The 27,809-nt window shown below is 44.7% G+C and overlaps 2 protein-coding genes across 2 annotated transcripts in view; one reads left to right on the forward strand and one right to left on the reverse strand.

The window, feature by feature from the left end:
• Positions 1-18,825, forward strand: part of dele1 (DAP3 binding cell death enhancer 1) — a 68,613-nt gene extending 49,788 nt beyond the window's left edge. The window contains exons 9-13 of the mRNA XM_059990688.1: positions 5,570-5,728; positions 11,015-11,107; positions 13,274-13,433; positions 14,452-14,565; positions 17,783-18,825. Coding sequence (XP_059846671.1) covers positions 5,570-5,728; positions 11,015-11,107; positions 13,274-13,433; positions 14,452-14,565; positions 17,783-18,081 — 825 coding nt within the window. The 3' untranslated portion in view covers positions 18,082-18,825. The remainder of the gene's footprint in view (positions 1-5,569; positions 5,729-11,014; positions 11,108-13,273; positions 13,434-14,451; positions 14,566-17,782) is intronic.
• A 142-nt stretch (positions 18,826-18,967) lies between these two features.
• pcdh12 (protocadherin 12) overlaps positions 18,968-27,809 on the reverse strand; it is a 41,347-nt gene continuing 32,505 nt past the window's right edge. The window contains exons 5-6 of the mRNA XM_059990687.1: positions 27,312-27,747; positions 18,968-22,613 (exon numbers count right to left, since the gene is read on the reverse strand). Coding sequence (XP_059846670.1) covers positions 27,326-27,747 — 422 coding nt within the window. The 3' untranslated portion in view covers positions 18,968-22,613; positions 27,312-27,325. The remainder of the gene's footprint in view (positions 22,614-27,311; positions 27,748-27,809) is intronic.

The raw sequence follows: 27,809 nt of genomic DNA on the forward strand, positions 1-27,809 counted from the left end.
TATTATTATTGTATGTTTATTTTTGCACTGTATTAATGTTGTTCATTTTGATCTGGGTTTTTTTTTATCTGTAGCGATGTAGAAAATGTATAAAAAAACTAATAAAAAAAAGACTTCAGACAAAGTTAGGAATGGAAAGGTTGAGCATGGTGCGACTCGTGTCCTATATTTCAATGCAAGAGATATCGTAGGAAAGCCAGATAATAGGGCCAAAGTTGAAACAGCTTGTTTACAAACAGAGGCAATGTGTAGTGAGGAGAGTCAGCTGATAGGGCAAAATTGAGGTCATCAGGATGAGTTGCAACGTAACAAGCAGACAAAGTGAAAAAGGTGAATACAGGGCTGAAAGTCTGTTTGAATGCTCATGGTAAACGGAATAAGGTAGATAAACTTGCAGCACAGTTGCATATTGGCAGGTATGATGTAGGCATCACTGAATCATGGCTGAAAGAAGATTTCATAGAACATAGAAAACCTACAGCACAATACAGGCCCTTCTGCCCACAATGCTGTGCCAAACGTGCTTACTTTAGAAATTACCGACAGTTACCCATAGCCCTCTATTTTTTTAAGCTCTATGTACCTATCCAAGAGTATCTTAAAAGACCCTATTGTGTCTGCCTCCTTCACTGTCACCGGCAGCCACTCTCTGTGTAAAAAAAAACAACTTACCTTTGACCTCCTCCGTACCTATTTCTAAGCACCTTAAAACTGTCACCTCTCGTGTTGGCCATTTTAGCTGGGAGTTTAATGTCCAAGGATACGCATTGTTGAAAGGATAACCAGAGAGGCAGAGGGAACAGTGTTGCTCTGTTGGTTAAAAAAATGAAATCAAATTACAGGTGACATAGGGTTGGTAGGTGTTGAATCATTGTGAATAGAGCTGAGGAACTAAAACGACCCTGATGGGAGCAAAATGATGGCCTGCAAATTACAACAGTCAATAGAAAATATGTGCCAAAAGGGCAATGTTGCAATAGTCATGGGGGACTTCAATATACAGGTAGACTGGGAAAATAAAGTAGGTGCTGGATTCCAGGAGGGAGAGTTTCTTGAGTGCCTACGAGATTGCTTTTTAGAGCAGCTAATGGTTGAGCCCACGAGAGGATTCTGGATTGGGGTAGTGCAGTGAAACAAAATTGATTAGTGAGCTTAAGATAAAAGAACCCTTAGGGGAAAGTGATCGTAATTTAATCAAATTCATATTGAAATTGCAGAACAAGAAGCTGAAGTCAGATGCGTCTGTGTTACAGTGAAGTAAAGGGAATTACTGTGGCACGAGAAAGAACTGAACGGAATTGATAGGAAAAGATCACTGGCGGGAATGACGGCAGAGCAGCAATGGCTAGGATTTCTGGCAGCAGTTCAGAAGGCACAGGATATATTCATCCCAAAGAGGAAGAAGTATTCTAAAGGAAAGCTGACACAACTGTGGCTATCAAGAGAAGTCCAAGCCAATATGAAAGCCGGAGAGGACATATAATAGAGCAGAAATTAGTGGGAAGTTAGAGGATTGGGAAGCTTTTAAAAGCCAACAGAAAGCAACTAAAAAAAGTAATTAAGAAGGTAAAAAGAGAATATGAAAGTAAGCTAGAGAATAATATTAAAGAGGCTATCAGAAGTTTCTTCAGGTAAAGTGTAAAAGAGAGGTGAGAGTGGATATCAGACTATTGGAAGGCTACGGGAGAGATAGTAATGCAGGACAATGAAAATGGCAGATGAACTGATTAAGTATTTTGCAGCAGTCTTAATGGTGAAAGACATTAGCAATGTACCAGGAGTTCCAGGTGTTAGGGTAATGAAGTGGGTGAAGTTATGATAACTAGAGAGAAAGTTCTTGGGAAATTGAAAGGTCTGAAGGTGGATAAGTCACCTGGACCAGATGATGTACACACCAGGGTTCTGAAAGAGGTGGCTGAAGAGATTGTGGAGGCATTATTAATGATCTTTCAAGAATCACTGGATTCCTGGAATGGTTCTGGAAGACTGAAAAATTGCAAATGACACTCAACTCTTCAAGAAGGGAGAGAAGCATAAGAAAGAAAATTGTAGGAGTTAGTCTGACCTCAGTGGTTGGGAAGATGTTGGTGTGCATTGTTAAGGATGAGGTCTTGAGGTACTTGGAGGCATATGATAAAATAAGCCAGTCAACATGGTTTCCTCAAGGGAAAATCTTGCCTGACAAACCTGCTGGAATTCTTTGAAGAAATAACAAGCAGGATAGCCAAAGGAGAATCGGTGGGTGTTGTGTACTTGGATTTTCGGAAGGCCTTTAACAAGGTACCACACATGAGACTGCTTAACAAGTCACAAGCCCATGGTATTACAGGAAATATTCTAGCATGATTGATTGGCAGAAGGCAAAGAGTGGGAATAAAGGGAGTCTTGTCTGACTGGCTGCTGGTGGCTAGTGGTGTTCCATAGGAGTCTGTATTGGGACTGCTTCTTACGTTGTATGTCAGTGGTTTGGACGACAGAGCTGACAACGGCATTGTTGCAAAGTCTGCAGATGATATGAAGACAGCTAGAAGGGCAGGTAGTTTTGAGGAAATAGGGAGTCTACATAAGGACTTGGATTAGGAGAACGGGCAAAGAAATGGCAGGTGAGTACAGTATGGTCATGCACTTTGGTAGAAGAAATGAAAAGGTTAACTTTTTTCCTAAATGGAGATAAAATATTTTTTTAAAAACAGTTGTAAAGGGACTTGAGAGTCGTTGACAGGATTCCCTAAAGGTTAATTTATAGGTTGAGTCTGTGGTGAGGAAGGAAAATGCGATGTTAGCATTCATTTCAAGAGGACGAGGATATAAAAGCAAGGATGTAATGTTGAGACTTGATGAAGTTTTGGTGAGACCTCACTTGGAGTATTGTGAGCAGGTTTGCACCCCTTATCTTCAAAAGAATGTGCTGCAACTGGAGAGGGTTCAAAGGACGGTCACGAAAATGATTCCAGGATTGAATGGCTTGTCACTTAAAGAGCATTTGATGGCTCTGGGCCTGTATTCACTGGAATTGAGAGGAATGAGGGATGATCTCGTTGAAGCCCATCGAATGGTGAAAGGCCTTGATAGAGTGGATGTGGAGAGGTAATTTCCTGTGGTGTTATAGTCTAAGAAGAGGGGACAGCCTCAAAATAGAGGGGCACTCCTTTAGGTCAGAGATGAGGAGGAATTTCTTCGACCAGAGAGTGGTTAATCTGTGGAATTCTTTGCCACAGGCAGCTGTGGAGGCCAAGTCTTTATATTTAAGGCAGAGATTGATAGATTCTTACTTGGTCAGGGCATGAAGGGATACAAGGAAAAGGCAGGAGATTGGGGCTTAGAGGAAAATTGGATCAGCCATGATTAAATGATGGGGCAGACTCGATGGGCAAAATGGTCTAATTCTGCTCTTATATCTTGTGGACTTAAGATGGGTGACCCCTGCCTGGTGTTAGTAATGTGTAACCAGGAGTTGTGATTTGCACCAGCTGCTCATACGACCATCCACCACCTGTTCCCATAGCTTCAAGTGACTGATCAGGGAGCAAAGCAGGTGCTACACCTTGCCCAAGGGCGAGTTGCAGGATAGCAGAGGGAAAGAGTGTCGTACACCTACTTTGGTAGATACCTATCTCCAGCATGCCACTCAATTCTTCTGTGCAGGATTGTAAAGCAGAATGAAATGATTGTTGCTCTGGATCTAATGCAGTCGAAATAAAAGCACAAGTATAAAGAACACAATTTAAAAAACACAATAAATATAAAAACAATTTTACAAAAGATTCCTGGATCTTGCATCAGGTTGGAATACGCATCTCAAGTTGCTGAGTACAGCTTCACTGCGTTGGAGCCAAGCTTTTAAATGCAGACTGCTGTGCTCTGGGTAAACGTTAATGTTAACAATCTGTTAGAGATCATGCCAGGAAGAAATGACCAAGATAGCCAAAGAGCCATTGAGCAGCTAGAAAGGGCAGCTAAGTCCACCCTCAGGGAGGATGTGGTTTATAGAGTGATTCTATCAGTGGATAGGACAACTCCACCACGTATGGGCTAAAGCCTGGCTGTGAAAGGAGGTGGATTGGGCATGAGGCTGGCAGACCTGTCCCATTAAAAACCCAGAGCTTCAGAAACGCTCTCAGAAGCCCTTAGACCTCATGCCTGGGAGAGGAACGATCTTTGCCTAGGATATCTTTGAAGTTGTACGGTGAAAACAGAAGCCATGTGCCAACAGTTGAACCTTCGCCCTACCTCAGAGGACTTTGGCAGCCTACTTCCCAGTAGGAGTGATGAGGTTATGGATACACTGATGCACGCCTTGAACACTCCCACCACGTTCTGCCACCAAGATCACTGTAGTGGGTGCGAGACTGTGGATTTGTGAAGAGAGTGTGGGGAAAAATGCAAGGGATTCTGTCATTGTTCATCCTCAGATGATGTGTGACAAAGGGCATACAGAGACAGACATCAGGTGTGCTGGAAGATCAAATACTTTATTGTCACCAAACAATCGATACTAGAGCGTACAATCATCACAGTGATATTTGTTTCTGCACTTCGCGCTCCCTGAAGTACAAATATCAAAGTAAATATAATAAAAATTTAAATTATAAATCATAATTAGAAAATAGAAAAGGTAGTGCAAGTCATGTCCAGATATTTAGAAAGTACAGCCCAGATCCGGGTCAGGTCTGTTCAGCAGTCTTATCACAGTTGGAAAGAAGCTGTTCTCAAATCTGGCCGTACGAGTCTTCAAACTCCTGAACCTTCTCCCGGAGGGAAGAGGGACAAAAAGTGTGTTGGCTGGGTGGGACTTATCCTTGATTATCCTGGCAGCACTGCTCCGACAGTGTGTGGTGTAAAGTGAGTCCAAGGATGGAAGATTGGTTTGTGTGATGTGCTGGGCTGTGTTCACGATCTTCTGCAGCTTCTTCCGGTCTTGGACAGGACAACTTCCATACCAGGTTGTGATGCAACTCAGCGAAAGACTGTTGGTCTGCCAGCATGTTGAGATGTCTGCAGGGGAATGGTTCACACTGGCACGTTCCAGGCTGCAAGAGTACGTGCTGAGGAATGCCCTGTGGTGCAGCCACCACAAGAGCTCAAACATCCCTCAGCATGTAGGAAGTTGTCTGGTCAACACCTCCACCCGCTAACCCACTCGCCACCCATACCCCTAACCACCACTTCCTGTCAGTCACCTTATGTACAGACACTCCTGTACCTGACACTTTATGGACAGTCAAGTTAATGTATGTAAGTTATCTTATAGATTTATATTTGTTTTTTAGCATATTGTGGGAATTTTTGTGCTGAATCAGATCAGAGAAATAATTATTTTGTTCTCCTTTACATTTTTATACAGGAAATGACATTAAATGATCTTGAATCTTAAACAATCTTGAAATATTGAAAATCTATTTATTTCAAGTTTGAATGTAATTGAATACATTGCTTATGAACTTGAGAATTAAAAGGCATTGCATTGTTTATATTTGCAATTTTTTCACCATAAATAAAGTTTACTTTGGTTTAATAAAAAGTTATATCTAATTCTGTTGGTTCTCTCCTCCCCTCCCTTGTGCTCTAGGCCGCTCTATACTACAGTCAGGCAGCTGCTCAGGGACATGCCATGGCTCAGTACTGCTGGGCCAGGTACTTGTTGGAGGCCAAGCCAGCAAGGGATGTCAGAGATGCCCAAAGAGCCATCAAGCAGTTGGAAAAGGCGGCTAAGTCTGGACTGAGAGAGGCAAGTGACCTATCAGCTTGTGGACACCTCTTTCAAGCTAGCCAACACATTAATTGTAGCTTGCAGTCACACATTGTCAAGCACTTTCACTCCTACAGCAGAAAGCAAGATTTTCCGGTGGCCAACCACTTTAGTTCCAATCTCCATTCTCATTCTGCCATGTCAGTCCATAGCCTCCTCTTCTACCACGAAGAGACCACTCAGGTTGGAGGAGCAACACCTCATATTCCACCTGGGTGGCCTCCAGTCTGATGCTACGAATACCAATTTTTGACCTTAAGATACAGGAGCAGAATTAGGCCATTTGGCCCATCGAGTCTGCTCCACCAATTCATCATGGCTGATCCAATTTTCCTCTCAGTCCCACTCTCCTGCCTTCACCCCATATCCCTTCGTGCCCTGTTCAATCAAGAATCTTTCATCCATCTCCTTTAGAACCCTGGGGTGCACACCATCTGGTTCAGGTGACTTGTCTACCTTCAGACCTTTCAGTTTCCCAAAAACTTCCTCTCTAGTTCAGGTAACATCACATATTTCATAGCCCCTAACACCTTGAATTTCCATCATACCGCTTGTGTCTTCCATTGTGAAGAATGACACAAAATACTTACTCAGTTCATCCGCTATTTCATTGTCTCCCCATTACTACCCTTCCAACATCGTTTTCCAGCAGTCCAATATTCACTCTCGCCTCTCTTTTACATTTTATGTATCTGAGGAAACTTTTGATATCTTCTTTAATATTACTGGCTAGCTTATTTTTGTATTCCATCTTTACCTTCTTAATGACTTTTTTAGTTGCCTTCTGTTGGTTTTTAAAAGCTTCCCAAACTTCTAATTTCCCATTAATTTTATTTTATGGCCACTCTTCGGCTTTTATGTTGGTTTTGACATCTCTTGTTAGCCAAAGCTGTGTCATCTTTCCTTTAGAATACTTCTTCCTCTCTAGGATGTATATATCCTGTGTCTTCAGAATTGCTTCCAGAAATTCCAGTCATTGCTGTTCTGCTAGTGTTCTTTAGCAGTCAATTCTGGCCATCTCGTCTCTCATGCCTCTGTAATTCCCATTACTCCTCTGTAATACTGATATGTCTGACTTTAGCTTCTCAAATTTCAGGGTGAATTCGATCATATTATGATCACTTTCCCCTAAGGGTTCCTTTACCTTAAGCTCTCAAATCAATTCCAGTTCATTGCACATCACCTAATCCAGAATAGTTTATCTTCCAGTGGGCTCAACCACGAGCTGCTCTAAAAAGCCGTATTGTTGGCACGCGAGAAATTCCCCCTCTTGGAATCCAGAGCCAACCTGATTTTCCCAATCTTCTTGCATATTGAAGTTCCCTATGACTGTTGTAGCATTGCCCTTTTGGCATGTATTTTCTATCTGCCTTTGTAGTTCATAGGCTGCATCCTTACTACTGTTGTGCAGTCTGTATACAGCTCCCATCAGGGTCCTTTTACCCTTGCAGTTTCTTAGCTCTCTTTACAATGGTTCAACACCTTCCAACCCTATGTCACCACTTTCTAATAATTTGATTTCACTCTTTACCAACAGAGCAAAGCCCTCCCCTACCCCCTGCTTGTCCTTTCAATACAATGTGTATCCTTTGACATCCAGTTCTCATCTATAATCTTTCAGCCAACATTCAGTGATGCCTACAACATCATACCTGCCAATCTATAACTGTGCTACAAGTTCATCTACCTTATTCCGTATACTGTGCGCATTCAGATACAACACCTTCAGTCCTGTATTGACCTTTTCGATTTTTGTCTGCCTTTTACATTGCAGCTCATTCCGCTGACTGCAACTTTGCCTATCAACAGTCCCTCCTCACTTCACATTGCCTCTACTGTAAATCAGCTATCTCATCTTCAGTACTATTGTCTGCCTTTCCTACGATACTTCTTGCATTGAAATACAGGCAGCTCAGGACACAAGTCACACCATGCTCAACCTTTTGATTCCTAACTTTGTCTGAGGACAAACCAACATCTGCCTCCACAATCTCTCCACTAACTGTTCTGGCACTCTGGTTCCCTTCCCCCTGCAACTCTAGTTTAAACCCCAGCATGCAGCATTAACAAACCTTCCAGCTAGGATATTAGTCCCCCTCCAGTTCAGGTGCAAACAGTCCCTTCTGTACAGGTCCCACCTTCCCTGGAAGAGAGCACCAGTGATCCAAAAATCTTATGCCACCTATTAAACTGTATAAGCTTCCTATTTCTTGCCTCACTAGCACATGGTACAGGTAGGAATCCTGAGGCCACAACCCTGGACATCTGCCCTTTACCACCTAACTCTCTGAACTCCTTGTAGAACCTCATCACTCATCCTACCATGTCATTAATACCTATATGGACCATGACCTTTGGCTGTTCACCCTCCCACTTAAAGAATGCTGAGGATTTGATCTGAAATATCCTGAACCCTGGCATCCGGGAGGTAATATACCATCAGTGAATCCCGTTCTTACCCACAGAATCTCCTGTCCATGCCCCTAACTAACAAATCCCCTATCACTACAGCGGCCTCTTCTCCCCCCCTTCCCTTCTGAGTCACAGAACCAGACTCAGTGTCAGATACCCGACCACTGTGACTTTACTCTGTTAGGTCATCTTCCCCACCACCCCCAACAATATCCAAAGTGGTATACCTGTTGTCGAAGAGGATGGCCACAAGAGTACTCTGCACTGTCTCCTTAACCGCTTTCCCGTTCCTGGCTGTCACCATGTTTCCTGTGTCCTGCATCTTGGGTGTAACTACCTCTATATATGCTCTATCACCCCTTCAGCCTCCTGAATGATCTGGAGTTCATCCATTTCCAGCTCCAACTCCTTAGCACAGATTGGTCAAAGCTGCAGCTGGATGAACTTCTCACATTTGTAGTCTTCAGGGGCACTGGAGATCTTCCTGACTTCCCACAAGAGGAGAATTAAACTATCCTGCCTGGCATCTCTAATATCCTAGCTGAGCAGATAAAAGAAGGGAAGGAGAATAAAAACTTAACCTTGAGCTTTTCTTGTCTTTGCTTTCTCAACTGAAGTCTCGAAGAGCTAAACCCTCAAAATCACCACTCTGTCTATGCAGACAATGGCTGACCCCTGCCTTCCTTTAATGTGCTCTTGCTGCTCAATCCCAAATTCCAGTTGGTCAGTGAGTCCTTCAGCCCTTTACCTTTTCCACCTGTCACCTCCCTGCTTTTTACTTCATTACCCCCCCTCCATCCACCTGGCTTCATCTATCACCTTCTAGCTTGTACTCCTTCCCCTCCCCCCCAGCACCTTATTCTGGCACCTTCTCCCTTTCTTTCCAGTCCTGACTCAAAGCTTTGACTGTTCATTTCCATAAATGCTGTCTGACCTGCTGAGTTCCTGCAGCATTTTGTGTGTGTTGCGCTTCTAACGAAGTGCATGACCGTACACTTCCCACAGCATAAGAAAGTGTATGGTTATGCTTTCTGGTAGACTGTTTTCAAAATGGGTGGCAAATTCAGAAATTAGATGTGTAAAGATCAGGTCCTGAAGACCACCGCTGAGGCCATCAGTGCAGGAGTGGAGTGGGCGAAGCGGTCCCGACCCTCCAAGCAGACCATTGCCTTTGTAAGAGCTGGGGCGCAGCCAATACCCGCCAAAAGAACATCGGCAGGTATCCTGACCTCTGCAAGAGACTGGCAACTGTTGGTGGACCTCGAAAAGCAGCTGAGGTTCCCCGACCATGTCGCAGCCACCACCCTGCGACCAGACATTGTCCTTGTGTCTGAGTCTACGAAGCAGGTGGTGATTTTGGAGCTGACAGTCCCATGGGAAGATCGCTTAGAAGAGGCCTTTGAAAGGAAGCTCTCTAAGTATGCAGGACTGGTCGGCAACTGTCAGCAGGCTGGATGGAGAGCGAGGTGTCTCCCAGTGGAGGTTGGTTGCAGGGGATTCGCAGCCCTTTGCTTAGCCAGAGCCGTCAGCAATTTGAGCATCGAGGGAGAGAGGAAGAGGAGAGCCATCCGCAGTCCCACCGATGCGGCAGAGAGGGCCTCAAGGTGGGTGTGGCTCACGAGAGGGGAGCCATGGAGTCATGTGTAGCTAGCCATCTGGACACAAGCTGGGGTCTGATCAGCCCCGGCTGGGTCACCTGGAGGAGGGTGTATGATGTTGAAAGACCCGAAACACCCGATGATTCCACGAACATCACTGTTGATGTGTCCAGAGGCATCAGTAGATGTATGCACACAGTGAGTGCAGGATTCCCTAAAGATTAACTTGCAGGTTAAGTCAGTGGTAAGGAGGACAAATGCAGTGTTAGCATTCAGGACCCTCACTACCAGATCAGGAACAGTCATTACCTTGAACCAGAGGGGATAACCCACTCACCCATCACTGAACTGTTCCCATGAACTAGGGACTCACTTACAAGGACTCTTCATCTCCTCTTCTCAATATTCGTTGCTTATTTATTTAATTTTCTTTCTTTTTGTATTTGTGCAGTTTGTCTTTTGCACACTGGTTGTTTGTCTTGTGTGCAGTGTTTCATTGATTCTATACAGTGTGAGAGTGACATTCCTCCAGATTAAGGACATATAACTCACACACAACTCAGAGTAATATTACCACAAATAAATAGGAGCATTTACGGCATGAGTTAAAAAGTAACCAATATAAGGCTGCTAGCACTTCATATGTGATGAGAGCTGGATGGTGTCAGGGAGTTCAGTAGAAGCCATTTCCCATCCTAACAGCTTTAGTCCTGATGCTTGATGGGTGGAAGAGAGTCCCTGATAATCGTCTCAGCAGTTCTCACAATCCTTTGTAGAGCCTGGCAGTCAAATGCTTGCAATGTGATGCAGCTGGTCAGGACACTTTCGATGGGGTTGGGAGCCTTTTTAATCTACTCCAAAATCAATTTAACCTTTCTCTCCTACATAGCCTCCATTTCCTATCATCCATGTAACTATCTAAGAGCTTCTTAAATGTCCCTAATGTATCTGTCTCTATCACTCCCCTGGCAGCACATTCCACACACCCACCATTCTCTGAGTGGGGGGGGGGGGAACCTACCTCTGACGTACTCCATATAATTTCCTCCCAACACCTTAAATGTATGTCCTCTGTCCCCATGTACAGCACACTGCTGATAAATATCTCTGATGGGTGGAAAAGAGGTCCCAACTTTAACTTTTGCCCTCTACGCCTCAGCTGGTAACAGTGAGGGCCAAAGGATCTCGAGTGAGGGAGTAAAATCCCTGAAAGTTGCTCCGTTACTCAGCAGTAACTTGTTTCTAATTGTTCCAGGCCCAAGCTTATCTCGGCGTGTTCTACACTAACGAGCCTTACCGAGATCTGCAGCAAGCGGTCAGGCACTTCACCATGGCATCGAGGAGTGGGGTAAGTTGACTGGCATCTCAGTAAGGATAAGTGTTTAAAGATGAGCTTTGTTTGTCAGATGTGCATCAAAACATTCTGTAAAATGCCTTGTTTGCATCAGCGACCAACAGTCCAAGGATGTGCTAGGAGCAGCCCGCACGTGCCACAGTGCTTGTGGGGCCAAGGTAGCTCACCCACAACTTACTAACCCTAATCCGTAATGTGGGAGGAAACCGTAGCATCTGGAAGGAACCCATGTGGTCACAGGGAGAACACACAAACTCCGTTCAGACAGCGGCTGATGCTACAATAGCATTACGCTGCCGTGCCAATAGCCTGATAACAGTTGATAAAAGGATGTTAAGGGGGAGAGGGAACAGATACTACTTCATCTCTGGCCCTCTAGGTTTAAAGGAGCCTAACCATCAAAATTACAGCCAATTTGTAACTAAAAGCAATCGAACACTATTCTCATTTCACTGTCCCCTACACATTATCCCTCACCAACACAGTAGGGGGAAATTTACAGTGGCCATCTAACCCAACAACCTGCATGTAAGCAGAATTAGACCATTCAGCCCATTTGGTCTGCCATTTGGACATTATTTATTTTCCCCCTCAACCCCATTCTCCTTCAAGTCAAGTGGCTTGTATTGTCATTTCAACCAAAGCTGCTGGTACAGTACACAGTAAAAACGAAACAACATTCCTCCAGGACCCTGGTGCTACATGAAACAACACAAAACTATGTTAGACTATGTGAGACAGCTCAAGGCTACGCTAGACTACGTAAAACAATATAAAAACTACACTAGACTACAGACCTGCACAGGATTACATAAAGTGCACAAAACAGTGCCAAACAGTACAATAATTAAAAAACAAGACAATAGGCACAGTAAAGGGCAGATTACAATATAATAAATGATGTAAATGTAAACAATGTTTTAGCAGGAATTGAGAAAGCAATGAGCAAAAATTGCAAAGGGAGTGGAGTGGTATTCAGTTGAGTGTGTGTGTGAGTTGGTGTCAGACTAGACACCAACTTGTGTGTGTATAAGTTGGTGTCCTTCTCCCTGTAATCTTTGCTGGCCTGACTAATCAAAAGCCTATCAGCCTCCATTTTAAATATACTTCTTCTGATTTTGTGACTTGGCAGATCTTGGATTTGGGTCCATAGGTGAGATCTGAGAGCATAGAACATTACAGCACAGTACAGGCCCTTCTGCCCACAATGTTGTGCTGATTTTTAACTTTAACATCAATCTGTAACCATTCCCTCCTCCACAGCCCTGCATTTTCTTTCATTTGTGTTGTTACTTAAGAGTCTTAGATGTCCCTAATGTATCTTCCTCTTTGAGATACAGATACATTTATATATCCTATGTACACTGAAACATACTGTGAAATTTGTTGTTGATAAGGATTTGTTGGGGGCATCTTGCAAATGTCACCACACAGCCTGACAGCAACATTGTTCAGGGTAGCAACAAGAGCAAAACCAGCTCTTTCCCATCCTCTCACTCTCCCACTATCCCTGACAATACCATGTTAACTATTTCTGACAGCTCCCCTATACATTCTTCCAGTCATCTTAAAAGCATAATGTCTGTTATTAGCCATTACTGCCTTGGGGAAAAGATGCTCGATGTTTACTCTGCCAATACCTTTTTATAATCTTGTACCTCAGTGTGTTCACTTCTTATCCTTCTTTACTCCAAAGATAAGCCCTAGCTCACTCCACCAATTCTCATAGGAGATGCTCTCTGATCCAGTCAGCATCCTGGTGAATCTCTAAAGCTTCCACAACCTTCTAGAGTTTTATAGAGCTTCAGCATTACCTTACGGCTCTTGAACTCAATCCCCCAACAAATGAATCCTCCTAGGTTTTAGTTTTCTCTGGTGCTCCCGAGGCTGAGGGGAGAAGTTTATAAAAGTTTGATTTTAGATTTAGAGATACAGCACAGTAACTTTCCCAATGGACTCACAGCACCCAATTGTACCCATGTGGCCAACTACCTACTGGCCTGTACCTCTTTGGAATGTGGGAGGAAAGCAGGGCACCCAGAGGAAACCCACACGCTCATGGGGAGAACATAGTGCAGACAGTGGTAGGAATTGAACTGGTGTTATAACAGCATTATGCTACCGTGCCTCTCTTGAAGAACTCTTGCCTGTCCTTTGCAGGATGCCTCGAGCCTGTACCACCTGGGGATCTGCTGCCAGCAGGGATGGGGTGTGCGGAAGGACCACCAGCGAGCCCTGGATCTCTATCAGCAAGCTGCTGCTCTCGGGCATCCTGACGCACAGTGCGCTCTGGGCGTGTTCCATCAAAAAGGACTGGGAGGTACTGCACCGGCAGAGAGATTATAACTTCAGGTCCTGAGGAAGCTCTCGCCAGGAGTGGCCCACAGAAGCGTAGCGGTTATCGCAACGCTATTACAGCTTGGGGCGTTGTAGTTTAGAGTTCAATTCTGGTATTCTCTGTGAGTTTGTACGCTCTTCCAGTGTGCACATCACATGGGTCTGCTCCAGTTTCTGGAGCGCACACGCATACACACACACACGCACGCACACACATACACACACACAGACACAGAGACACACACACACACACACACACACCCTTTCCCCCCATTTCCTCTCTCTCAGCCCTTGATTATGTTAGAACATTACAGCACAGTGCAGTCTCTTCAGCCCGCAATGTGATGCCACCCTTTTAACCTACTCCACAATCAATCTTCCCTTCCCTTCCACATAACCCTCCATTTTTTTTATATATCCAGGTGCCTGTTTAAGAGTCTCTTAAATGTTCCTAACTTATCTGCCTCTGCCAAACACCCTTGATGGGGTGTTCCACACACCCACCACTCTCTGTGTAAAATAACCTACCTCTGATATCCCCCCCATACTTTCCTCCAAACGTCTTAAAATAATGCCTCCTTGTGTTAGCCATTTCTGCTTTGGGGGGAAAAAATGTCTTTCTGTCCACTCCGTCTATGCCTCTTATCATCTTGTACGCCTCTATCAAGTCAACTTTTATATCCTCCTTTGCTCCAAAGAGAAAAGCCCGAGGTCACTCAGCCTACCTTCATAATACAGGTTCACTAATCCAGGCAGCGTCCTGGTGATCTCCTCTGCACCCTCACTAAAGCTCACACATCCTGCCTGTAATGAAGCAACCAGAACTGAACTCAATAGCCAAGGTTTTAGAATGTTCCTACATTATTTTGTGATAAATAAATTGCCTCTCCCCTTTTGCCCCTGGACTCATTACAGCCACACAATTCCCACCCCTTCCTCAACTTTCTCTATGCAGGTTGAACATCAGTGAGCTGATCTCTCTCTCTCCCTCCCTCCCACAGGCCTCCCCTTGGACCTCTGGAAAGCCTTGGCATTGTATCAGAAGGCTGTACGTGGGGGCAGCAAGGAGGCAGCACGCAATCTGTGGCTCTTGACAACGGAACTGCAGGCGAGAGGTAAATACTGCCTGGTGAGAGAACATGGGTTGGCCTGTTGTATGTTCAGAGTGTTAACAGAAAGCTTTACCATAAGCAGCATCCGTCTTCAAGGACCCCCACCACCCAGGACATGCTCTCTTCTCATTGCCACTATCAGGAATAAAGTAAAGGAGCCTCAGGACCCACCCAGTCAGGTTCAGGAACAGTTGTTACCCCTCAACTATCAGGCCCTTGAACTACCCTAACACTACAAATTCCACAACCTACAGACTCGCTTTTAAGGATTCTTCAGCTCGTGTTCTCGATATTTATTGTTTGTTCAGTTTTCTTCTCTTTTTGTATTCAGTTCTGAATGTTCTTTGGTTCCTTTTATTGTTTCTGCTATTTGTTTTCTGGACATTGGGTGTGTGACAGTCTTTTTAATGGGTTCTATTGGGTTTCTTTGTTTTGTGGCTGCCTGTAAGGTGACAAATCAGTTACTGTTCTATAGATTTAAGTATGCCCACAGAAAAAGAATCTCAGGGTTATATGGGGGCACACGGTATTGGGGGTATGGTATTGATGTGGATAGAGAATTGGTTGGCAGACAGGAAGCAAAGAGTGGGAGTAAACGGGACCTTTTCAGAATGGCAGGCAGTGACTAGTGGGGTACCGCAAGGCTCAGTGCTGGGACCCCAGTAATTTACAATATATATTAATGATTTAAACGAGGGAATTAAATGCAGCATCTCCAAGTTTGCGGATGACATGAAGCTGAGCGGTGGTGTTAGCTGTGAGGAGGATGCAAAGAGGATGCAGGGTGACTTGGATAGGTTAGGTGAGTGGACAAATTCATGGCAGATGCAATTTAATGTGGATAAATGTGAGGTTATCCACTTTGGTTGCAAGAACAGGAAAACAGATTATTATCTGAACGGTGGCCAATTAGGAAAAGGGGAGATGCAATGAGACCTGGGTGTCATTGTACACCAGTCATTGAAGGTGGGCATGCAGGTACAGCAGGCAGTGAAAAAGGCAAATGGTATGTTGGCATTCATAGCAAAAGGATTTGAGTACAGGAGCAGGGAGGTTCTACTGCAGTTGTACAAGGCCTTGGTGAGACCGCACCTAGAGTATTGTGTGCAGTTTTGGTCCCCTAATCAGAGGAAAGACATTCTTGCCATAGAGGGAGTACAAAGAAGGTTCACTAGATTGATTCCTGGGATGGCAGGACTTTTATATGAAGAAAGACTGGATCGACTAGGCTTATACTCACTGGAATTTAGAAGATTGAGGGGGGATCTTATTGAAATGTATAAAATTCCAAAGGGATTGGACAGGCTAGATGCAGGAAGATTGTTTCCGATGTTGGGGAAGTCCAGAATGAGGGGTCACAGTTTAAGGATAAAGGGGAAGCCTTTTAGGACCAAGATGAGGAAGAACTTCTTCACACAGAGAGTGGTGAATCTGTGGAATTCTCTGCCACAGGAAACAGTTGAGGCCAGTTCATTGGTTATATTTACGAGGAAGTTAGATATGGCCCTTGTGGCTAAAGGGATCAGGGGGTATGGAGAGAAAGCAGGTACAGGGTTCTGAGTTGGATGATCAGCCATGATCATACTGAATAGCAGTGCAGGCTCGAATGGCCTACTCCTGCACCTATTTTCTTTGTTTCTATGTGTTGACATGTATGTACTCTGATAATAAATTTTACTTCGAACTTTAGCTTGTATATAGTTTGATAATAAATGTATTTTGAACTTTACATCTGCATTCCTGGCACACACCACTCTCTATTTTCAAATAAAATACTTACTCCTCACATCTTCTTTGAAATTATGCCCCACCCACTTTAAAAGCATCTTCTGTGGTGTTAGACATTTGTGTCAAATGACCAGCACAGTCCAGGGATGTGCTGGGGGCAGCCCCCAAGTGTCACCACGAACTGGCGCCAATATAGCATGCCCGCAACTTCTTAACCCTAACCCGTACATCTGTGGGTGGAAACCAGAGGAAACACACACAGTCACAGGGATGAAGTATAAACTCCTGACAGAAGCAGCATGGATTGCACCGTGATCGCTGGTACTATAACGCAGTATGCTTTACATTATGCTGCTGTGCACCCCTACAAGTTTGCAGAAGTTTAGAAGGCATTCTGTGGGGTGTTCACAGACAAACTAATCAAATCCTGCCCTCCAGCCAGGCTCCTCCACTGTCCTCAAAATCAAGTGCACTTATATCCAAGTTCAAAGTGTATTTATTATCAATGTATACATTATACAACCTTGAGGTTTATTTCCTAGCAGGCAGCCATAAAATGAAGAAACCTTTGCTCGCCTCTTCATTGTTTGCTGTGATATTTCACCATAATTTTTTTTACAGAAGAAGTTTTGTTAATAAATTAGTTGTACTTCTTGTTTTGTTACCCACAGTAACTTCAGCAGCATCATCTTAAACCAGAATATGAGAAAATGGTTGTCTTATACCAGCAGTACTGTGCAAAGGTATAAAATTACAATACATTGCAAAAATAAGGAGAGCAGTGAAAAGGAAGAATGAGGTAGTGTTCATTGTCCATTCAGAAATCTGATAGCGGGCGGCAAGAAACTGTTCCAGAATCGATGAGTGTGTGTCTTTAGGCTCCTGTACCATCTCTCTGGTGGTAGCAGTGAGAAGGGGCATGTCCTGGATGTCAGGGCTTTTAATAATGGATGCCATCTTCAAAAGTTGTTTCTTGAAAATGTCCTTGATGGTGAGGAGACTTGTACCCATGATGGAGCTAGCTGAGTCTATAATTCTCTGCAACCTCTTGAAATCCAGGACAAGTGGGCACAGCCTCAGAATAGAAGGACATTCCTTTCAAAAAGAGATGAGGAGGAATTTCTTTAGCTAGAGGGTGGCAAATCTGGAATTCATTGCCACGGACAGCTGTGGAGGCCAAGTCATTGGGTATATTTAAAGCAGAGTTTGATAAGTTCTTGATTAGTCAGGGTGTCAAAGGTCACATGTCAAAGGAGAAGGCAAGACAATTTATTTGAAAGGGATAATAAATCAGACATGATTGAATGGTAGAACAGATTCAATGAGTCAAATGGTCCAATTCTGCTCTTGCGTCTTATCCAATGGATTCGTGCGGGCTGTACCCAGCACATCCTGGGACTGTTGATATAAATGATGCTTATTGATATAAATGAAACACTTATGTTTCAATGTATGTGTCACAAAGATAATCTTTATATTTTAATCGTTGCAGATGGTTTGACCCCAACCCGTGACTCCGATCCTCTGAGGTGTGTGATGTCCTCCCCATGTCTTCAAGCACAGGGCACGCTGAGAGCACCGCTCCCTCGGCAGCGGGCCAGTGAAACCGACCCGGGCTCCCTTCCACCAGACGCAGCTCTGACCCCCCTGCACCACTCGTGGAGTACAGGCTGCCTCCTTGCCACGCCACTCAGCAGTGGGGGTCTCCGAGTCACTGCCAACCCCTCTGAGACGGGCTGCCATGTGGTGTTCCCCGGGGATCGCCGCACGTTCCTGGTCGGTGTGGGATGATTTGTGTGGAGAGGTGCCACAGAGGCCTGTGTGTGCTCCATCGCCTCATGGCCAGAGGATCTTCTCACCTTGATTAATGCTCCTTGGACGGGCAAAGTTCGAGGATTTCTGCTGCCCAGCGTCTGCAGATGTGCTCAACCTGCTGAGTTCCTCCATCAGCTTGCTCCAGCTTTCAGCTCCTGCTGACTCCAGTGTCTGCCTCCGCTGTTGCTACCCAGACTGCTTGATTCTCTATTGCCAGGTTAAGGCCGCAGAGCGCCCAGAAGCAAGATGGTTCCCTGCTCTCTTTCTCTCCTCACAGGAGAGCAATGCGCTTTAACTCTTTATCCTGCCTGTTGCTGTGCCTCTGAGGTTGCAGGCTCCTGTTCTGTAGAATCCCAAGCAGCCCGGCCTCCTATGCACCCCAATTCCCTTGGCACCTTTAAGCTTGTGATGTAGGTACCTGACACTGGTTCAATCCCAGACTCTGGGGCAGGTTGTGTGGGTGAATTGGCCGCTCTCATTTGCCCCTGGTGGTTAAGTGGTAGAATGTCGGGAGAGTGAATGAGAATGTGAGAATTTTTTTAAAATTGGATTACTTTTGGATGGGCCAGAATGGACTCTGTGGCTGAATCTCCTCCCCCCGCCCCCCTTTTGTTATACTGTATCAGATTTGATGGTGTAACCCTCATGTTACATTGACCGGCGAAGTGTTCTAGACCTTTCCTGAGTGATGTTACTTAAATACAGGGATTCTAATTTTGATTTGCTGTTTGATTCTAATTATCTGGGACTCATTAGCAGTTAATGTTGCTGCTGATCTGCTTTCGAAAACAGTTTAAATTCGGCTTGTCCTCCACAGATGAGGAGAGTTCCCAAGATCTCAGCCAAAGGCTGGAACACCTCTGAGGACATCAAGAAAGATGGATGGGGTAGATTGTTCACTAGTTTCCCTTCACAACCTCTAACCCCTTCACCATGGTAACTCCCGTCCCTGGTTATCTAAAACACAAGACTTCTGTTCATATTTCTACCTCGCATCAATAGTTGTTCATTCCCAGAAATCAGCATACAGCTGGGATATCCTGATGTCCTGGGATATCCTGGAATATCCTTTTGCTTACTTTTTAATTCCACCACTTCCCCACCCCAGAGTCTTGGTTCAACCATTGCAAATAGAACATAAAACAGTAGAGGCCCTTTGGCCCATAATGCTGTACCGACTTCTTAATCTACTCTTAAGACCAATCTAGCCCTTTCCTCTTCCACTGCCCATAGCCCTCCATGTTTCAGTCATCATGCTTGAGATATCTAATACAAGGGCATAATTTTAAGGTGTTTGGAGGAAAGCTTAGGGGATGACAGAGTAAGTTTTTTTTTACAGAGTATGGGGAGTGCGTGGAACACGCTGCCAAGGGTGGTGGTAGATCCAGATACAGTAGGGACATTTAAAAGAATCTCAGATAGACCCATGGATAATGGGAAAATGGAGGGTTATGCGGAAAGGAAGGGTTAGATTGATATTGGAATGAGTTAAAAGGTTTGCACAACATTGTGGGCCAAAGGGCCTGTGCTGAGCTGAGCTGTCCTATGTCTAGGATGTCAAAATGATGTAATAGGGCTTTAAGCTGTTTGGACCATGTAATGTTAATGGTGGGTGGCCACACTTGTACAAATAGGCTAAGTTCAAGTTTATAGAGATGTTGCCAGGATTTGAGGACCTGATTTATAGGGAAAGTTTCAATAGTTTGGGACTATTCCCTGGATCATAGGAGAATGAGGGAGATTTGACCCACACCTCGATCATGGCCCTCCATACCCCTCCCATCCAAGTACTTATTCAAACTTTTCTTAAAAGATGAGATCAAACCCACATCCACCAGTTGCTCTGGCAGCTCAATCCACACATTCACATCCTCTGAGTGAAGACACCCCCCCCCCCTCCAAGATCCCCCTTAAATATTTCACCTTTCACCCTTAACCTATGACTTCTAGTTTTAGTCCCTCCCAACCTCAGTGGAAAAAACCTGCTCGAATTTCCACTATCTGTACCCATCATAATTTTGTATTGTATAGCTAAGGACACAGAGAGGGCAAAGAAAAAAAAAGGCCAAAAGGGGTTTACAATATACCCACATGGGCTTTAATTTTTATCACCCAGCTGTATGTGCAGGTACATGACTTGTGAAAGATTCTTGTCATGTAGATACCATGGAAAGTGTGCTCACAGGTGCTGAAATTCTCACAATTTCTACAAGATGGTGGAGTGGCACAGTAGCCTGTTGGTTAATATATCACTATTACAGCCCCAGTGACCCAGATTCGATCTTCACTGCTCTCTGAGGAGTTTCTGTGCCTTTCCGTGACTGGGTTTCCTCCCACATTCCAAATACTTGCAAGTTAGTAGGTTAATTGGTGAAAAGATGGCATGGTCCAGATGGTGGGGATCTTTGATGTTAGTTTGGAGTACAAGATCCCAACCTGGGAACACAAGTTGGAGCATGAGTTCCCAACAGATCCCTTGCTTAATGGTATTGGTTGATGGCATAAAAAAGGTTGGGAACCTCTGGTTTAGAGATGCATTGTGTGATATTCAATGGCTTACTACTCTTTTTCATTCTCAGCCACCAGTGCGGTGAGTCAGAGTCTCTGGTCCTATTGTCTTGGGGGAAAGTGCACTCCAATCTCTGTGCATTACAGTGTGGCCTCGCTGTCCTGTTGTTGGAGGAAAGTGCACTCCAATCTCTGTGCATTACCGTGTGGCCTCGCTGTCCTGTTGTTGGAGGAAAGTGCACTCTGATCTCTGTGCATTACAGTGTGGCCTCGCTGTCCTGTTGTTGGAGGAAAGTGCACTCTGATCTCTGTGCATTACCGTGTGGCCTCGCTGTCCTGTTGTTGGAGGAAAGTGCACTCTGATCTCTGTGCATTACCGTGTGGCCTCGCTGTCCTGTTGTTGGGGGAAAGTGCACTCTGATCTCTGTGCATTACTCTGCACAGATTCATTCAGGTATTATTGAAGTTGCCAGTAAGCATTTTTCAATAAACATATGTAACTTGGAAATTATCAGAGTGTCAAACACTATAGGCCTGTCAGCCAGTGCCGAATTGTTACTCTGCATAGTCCATCAGCCTGCACCCTCTAGAGGTTTCCTCATAAAGGATCTCGGCCTGAACCATTAACTATTTATTCCTCTTCATAGATGCTGCCTGGCTTGCTGAGTTCCTCCATGAGGGTGTGTGAGCTAATTATATTTCCAGCTTTCCAATCACAGATCTCATTTAAAATGTCAGTACCTTCCCTAGCCCCATCCTTACACTGCTCAGCTTTCTGTTACAAAGGTATAATGCTGAGACTTTATCAGGCACTGGAGAGACATAACGTGGAGCACTGCAAGCAGTTTTGAACCCATTATCTAAGAGGTGTGCTGGCATTGGAAAGGGTGCAGAGGAGGTTCACGAGAATTTTTCCAGGAATGAAAGGGTTAACGTATTAGGAGTGCTTGATGGCTTTGGGCCTGTATTCCTGAAGTTTGAAAGAATGGGGGGTGGGGGTGAGGGGGAGAAATCTCACAGAAACCTATCGAATATTGAAAGGCCTAGATTGAGTGGATGTGGAGAGAATGTTTCCAATAGTGGGGGAGTCTAGGACCAGAGGACACAGATAGAGTGGATGTGGAGAGGATGTTTCCTATAGTGGGGGAGTCTAGGACCGGAGGGCACAGCGGATATCCATCCAGAAAAGAGATGAGGAAAAATTTCTTCATCCAAGGGAGGTGAATCTATGGAACTCATTGCCACTGACAGCTGCAGAGGCCAAATCACTGGGTAAGTTTAAAGCAGAGTTTGATAGGGTCCTGATTAGTCAGTGCATCAAAGGTTACAGAGAATGGGGTTGAGAGGGATAATAAATCAGCCATGGTGGAGCAGACTCGATGGGCCTAATTCTGTTCCTATGTATTACCTGGAGAAGTCATTAGTGAGGAATACTGTGATATTAGTAGACACCAATCAGCCTTTCTCAGCTTCACAAGAAACCTGTCCACTCTTTAATTCCACAAAAAACATCACAAATTTTATTGTTAACAGCAAAATATACATTAGGCAACTTGAGTAATAAAACAGTGATGGAAAATAAAATATAACATTATTGGCACTGGTCAGAAATAAATCATTAAATAGTATAGAAAAATATATTTAACTGAGATAGTTTGAAATATCCATCAGTCAGAGAAGTCCAGTGTGAAATATTTATCCTGTGAGTCTACCCAAGACGATGGTTGGTCCTGGAACTGAGCAGAGGAACCATATTGGTCCTGTTCTGGGAGGTAAAGGAATGGTGTTCTGGATAATAGCCCTCGGCTGGTGCTGGAAGGAGAACCTCCGATGACCTCCTGGGGAGACAGTGGCAAACCACGTTGACAATCAAAGCAGCCAACTGTGTGGAGGGTCCTCATCCGGCATCTGAAGAAACTGATGGGGAGATATTACCAGAAACAGAGTCAATCTGCTCCACAGATCCTCCCTTCTCCTCTGCCATGAATGACTGCCGAGACCTAAACAGAGAAGAGGCCATGAAATAGTAGTGAGGCTAACAACTCTTCACAGACATCAAAGCATAAATTACTTACATATGCATTCATTTTATGATTTTATTCAGGATTATGAGGGGAGATTTGATAGAGGTACTGGAAACAAAATGAGAGGTAAGGCTAGGGTAAATGCAAGCTGGCTTTTTCCACTGATGCTGGGTGAGGTCATGTGTCAAGGGTGAACGGTGATATATTTAAAGAGAACCTGAAAGGTAACTACTTCACTTAGAGGGTGGTGAGAGTGTAGATTGAGCTGCCAATGCAAGTGATGCATGCAGGATCAATTTCAATTTTGAGATACAACCCAGAACAGGCCCTTCGAACTGTGCTGCCCAGCAACTCTAGCCAAATCACAGGACAATTTACAATAACCTACAAACAGGTAAATCCTTGGCCCATGGAAGGAAACCGGCACAGTTCATGGGGAGGAAGTACAAGCTCCTTCCAGACAGTGATGGAATTCAGCTCCAAACTCCAGAATGCTTCGAGCTGTAATGGTGTCACACACCACTACCTTACTGTCTTTGAAAAGAGAAGTATGTGAATGGGTTGGGTTGCAGTCCAGGTGCAGAGTGATAGGACTAGGCAGAATCACAGTTCTGGCACAGACTAGATGAACCAGGGGGTCTGTTTCAGTGTTGTGGTGTTCCAAAAGACAAGTTGGGAGTACAGCACTCAGGACTGTACTGAGGTACAGGTGTGAAAGGGGGTATTCTACAAAGATCAGTAATCCCAGAGAGGCCAGTGCCTGCATGTCCAACTTGTAAAATGTTTCCAGCAAGGCTAAAGATGTGTTTGTACCAGTGGATAATAATCCTCCCACCCCTCCACCCACAGTTTTTGTGTAATCCAGCGTATCCAAGCCAGAGTCACAACCAAACACTTGTCTGTTCTCAGTGGGGTCCCTCCTTCCCCATACCGGGCAATCTGAATTATATCACCACAAACCAAACCCACCGTCTCAAACGGGGGATGGAAGGGGTACATGCAGATTTTCTGCAGAGAATGGTGAAATGTGGTGGTCGAGGCAGATACACTACGGCATTTTAAAAACTCAGATAGACACATGGGTGATAGAAACATGGAGGAGGGAAGGATTAGATTGATCTTCCAGTCGGTTACAAGGTCAGCACAACAGTGTGGGCTGAAGGGCCTGTGCTGTACTGTTTGGTGTTTCATGTTCAGTTTTCCACTACCATCTGAGTTGTGTAGCTTATGTCAGGTGTTTAAGCTGAGAGCCTCCCATACAGGGTGTAAAAAATAGTCAAAGCTTTTATTTCTTCTATCCAAATGCATGACCACATGCTTCCCAAGACTGCCACTTCTTTGCCCATTCTCCTAAACTGTTTAAGTTCTTCTGTAACCTCTCTGCTTCCTCAACACTATTTGGTCCTCCGCCTGACTTAATGTCATCTGCAGACCTGGTCACAAAGATATCAATTCTTCACCCAAATCATTGACGTGTAATGTAAAAAGAAGCAGGCCCAACACCGACCCCTGAGGAACACCACTAGTCACCGGCATCCAACCAGAAAAGGCTCCCCTTATTCCCACTCTTGCCTCCTGCCAAGCAGCCACTGCTTTATCCATCTTAGTTTCTTTCCTGTAATACCAATTGGTTTTGTAACTTGTTAAGCAGCTTCATGTGTGGCATCTTGGCAAAGCCCTTCTGAAAATCCGAGTACACATCATCAACGATTATCCTTTGTCTATCCTGCTTGTTATTTCTTCAAAGAATTACAGATTTGTCAGGCAAGATTTTCCCTTGAGGAAACCATGTTGACTGGCTTATTTTATCATATGCCTCCAAGTATCTCAAGACCTCATCCTTAATGCACTCCAACATCTTCCCAACCACTGAGGTCAGACTAATTCCTATAATTTTCTTTCTTATGTTTCTCTCCCTTCTTGAAGAGTGAAGTTACATTTGCAGTTTTCCAGTCTTCTGGAACCATGCCAGAATCCATTGATTCTTGAAAGATCATTACTAATGTCTCCACAATCCTTCAGCCATCACTTTCAAAATTATGGGGTGTACATCATCTAGTTCAGGTGACTTATCCACCTTCAGACCTTTCAGTTTCCTGAAGCACCTTTTCACTAGTAATGACAATTTCACTCACTTCTGTGCCTCTTTACTGCTAGTCTCTTCCCCAATGAAGACTAATGCAAAATACTTACTCAGTTTGTAAACCATTTCCTTATCACCCATTGCTACCTCTCCAGCAGCATTTTTCCAGCTGTCCGATATCCACTCTCGCCTCAATTTTATACTTTATATCTCTGAAGAAACTTTTGGCATCCTCGTTAATATTTTTGGCTAGCTTCCTTCGTATTTCATCTTTATCTTCTTTTACTCTTTTGGTTATGTTCTGTTGGTTTTTAAAAGCTTCCCAAACCTCGAACTTCCCTCTAATTTTTCTTCTATTATATGCCCTCTGTTTGGCATTAATGTTGACTTTGATTTGTCTTGTCAGCCACAGTTTCATCATCTTGCCTTTAGAGTACTACTTCTTTGGGATGTATCTATCCTGTGCCTTTCAAATTGCTCCCAGGAACTCCAGCCATTGCTGCTCCACTATCATCCCTGCTAGTGTACCCTTCCAATTATTTCTGACCAACTCCTCTCTCGTGCCTCTGTAATTCCTTTATTCCACTGTAATATTGACAAATCTGACCATGGCTTCTTCTCCAATTGCAGGGTGAATTCGATCATATTATGATCACAGATTCTTAAGTGTTCCTTTACCTTAAGCTCTCTAATCAATTCCAGTTCGTAGTATAACACCCAGTTCAAAATAGCTGATCCAGCACCAACCTGTTATTCCCAATCTACCTGCATATTGAAATCCCCCATGACTATTGTAACCTTGTCCTTTTGACATGCATTTTCTCTCTCCCATTGTGATTTGTAGACCACACCTTTGCTGCTGCTCGAAGATCTGTAACTTCCATCAGGGTCTTTGTACCCTCGCTGTTTCTTAGCTTGACCCACAACAATCTTGTGGTCAAATCAAACATGCATTTAGATAGAATGTTTTCTATAGTGTGTTAATAAAAATTAATAAGGGTCATGCACAGTCCAGCTCTCTCAATAGACAACAGACAGTAGGTGCAGGAGTAGGCCATTCGGCCCTTCTAGCCATCACCGCCATTCACTGTGATCATGGCTAATCATACACAATCAGTACCCCGTTCCTGCCCTCTCCCCATATCCCTTGACCCCGCTATCTATAAGAGCTCTATCTAACTCTCTCTTGAATACATCCAGAGACTTGGTCTCCACTGCCTTCTGGGGCAGAGCATTCCACATATCCAGCATTTTCTGGCTGAAAAAGTTTTTCCGCATCTCTGTTCTAAATGGCCTATCCCTTATTCTTAAACTGTGGCCTCTAGTTCTGGACTCACCTATCAGCGGGAACATGCTTCCTGCCTCCAGCGTGTCCAATCCCTTAATAATCTTATATGTTTCAATCAGATCCCCTCTCATCCTTCTAAATTCCAGTGTATACAAGCCCAGTCACTCCAAACTTTCAACATATGACAGTCCCGCCATTCTGGGAATTAACCTTGTGAACCTACGCTGCACTCCCTCAATAGCAAGAATGTCCTTCCTCAAATTTGGAGACCAAAACTGCACACAATACTCCAGGTGGGGTCCCACCAGGGCCCTGTACAGCTGCAGAAGGACCTCTTTACTCCTATACTCAATTCCTCTTGTTATAAAAGCCAGCATGCCATTAGCTTTCTTTACTGCCTGCTGTACCTGCATGCTTGCTTTCATTGACTGATGTACAAGAACACCTAGATCTCTTTGTACTTCCCCTTTTCCTAACTTGACTCCATTTAGATAGTAATCTGCCTTCCTGTTCTTGCCACCAAAGTGGATAACCTCACATTTATCCACATTAAACTGCATCTGCCCACTCACCCAACCTGTCCAAGTCACCCTGCATTCTCTAACATCCTCCTCACATTTCACAATGCCACCCAGCTTTGTGTCATCAGCAAATTTGCTAATGTTACTTTTAATCCCTTCATCTAAACCAATAATGGATCTTGTAAACAGTTGCGGTCCCAGCACCTAAACCTTGCAGTACCCCACTGGTCACAGCCTGCCATTCCGAAAGGGACCCGTTAATCGCTACTCTTTGCTTCCTGTCAGCCAGCCAATTTTCAATCCATGTCAGTACTCTGCCCCCAATACCATGTGCCCTAATTTTGCCCACTAATCTCCTATGTGGGACTTTATCAAAAGCTTTCTGGAAGTCCAGGTACGCTAAATCCACTGGCTCTCCCTTGTCCATTTTCATAGTTACATCCTCAAAAAACTCCAGAAGATTAGTCAAGCATGATTTTCCCTCCATAAGTCCATGCTGACTCGGACTGATCCTTCTACTGCTATCCAAATGTGTCCTAATTTCCTCTTTTATAATTGACTCCAGCATCTTTCCCAGCACTGACGTCAGGCTGACTGGTCTCTCCAGCCGCCTCAGGAAGTAGAGGTTTTCCTGATCGTGTAGGATATGTTCTGGGACCACGAGAGGTTGTGTCAGGTGTGCACACCCAGAAGTTTGAAACTGCGAGCCTGTTGCACTGTACATTCTGCTGTGGGAGCTAGAGGGGAGTGAGAAAGGGAGGGAAATGGGATGATTCACTCACCATCACTGGAGTTGTTACTCAGATCCAGGTCCCTGTGTTGGCGATTCCGGCAGTCCAGGGAGGCGGCTGCCCCTGCATCGGCCCGAGGACATCTCCCCCTCACACAGAACGCTCCAGCGGGCAGACAGTCTGCGAAGGAGGTCAGGGCCAGGCTGTCTATACACCTCGGCTTTCTGCGAGAGCAGCTGTTGGAAGAGGGCACTCATCTCGGTCAGGAGTGAGTCGGAGCCTGATCCCGCACCAGAGTCATGCTCCGGCCCGCCTTTGCCAAAGGTAGAGAACATGGCCTTCTCTCCGTCCACGGCACCTCCTGCCTCCATGGACTCGGGGCTGAACACATTCTCCTTGTAGTCAGAAGAGGGCAGCGTCGAGGGCAATGTCCAGCACAGGTCCTCGAGGCTCAGCCTCTCTGCTCCGCTCTCTCCCACTGTCAGCACTGGAAAAGCAACAGGACGCAGGTCAGCACTGGCTAGCCATTCTCACCATAACAGGTCACTG

This window comes from Hypanus sabinus, chromosome 15, assembly GCF_030144855.1.
Source record: "Hypanus sabinus isolate sHypSab1 chromosome 15, sHypSab1.hap1, whole genome shotgun sequence".
Taxonomy (NCBI): Eukaryota; Metazoa; Chordata; class Chondrichthyes; order Myliobatiformes; family Dasyatidae; genus Hypanus; species Hypanus sabinus.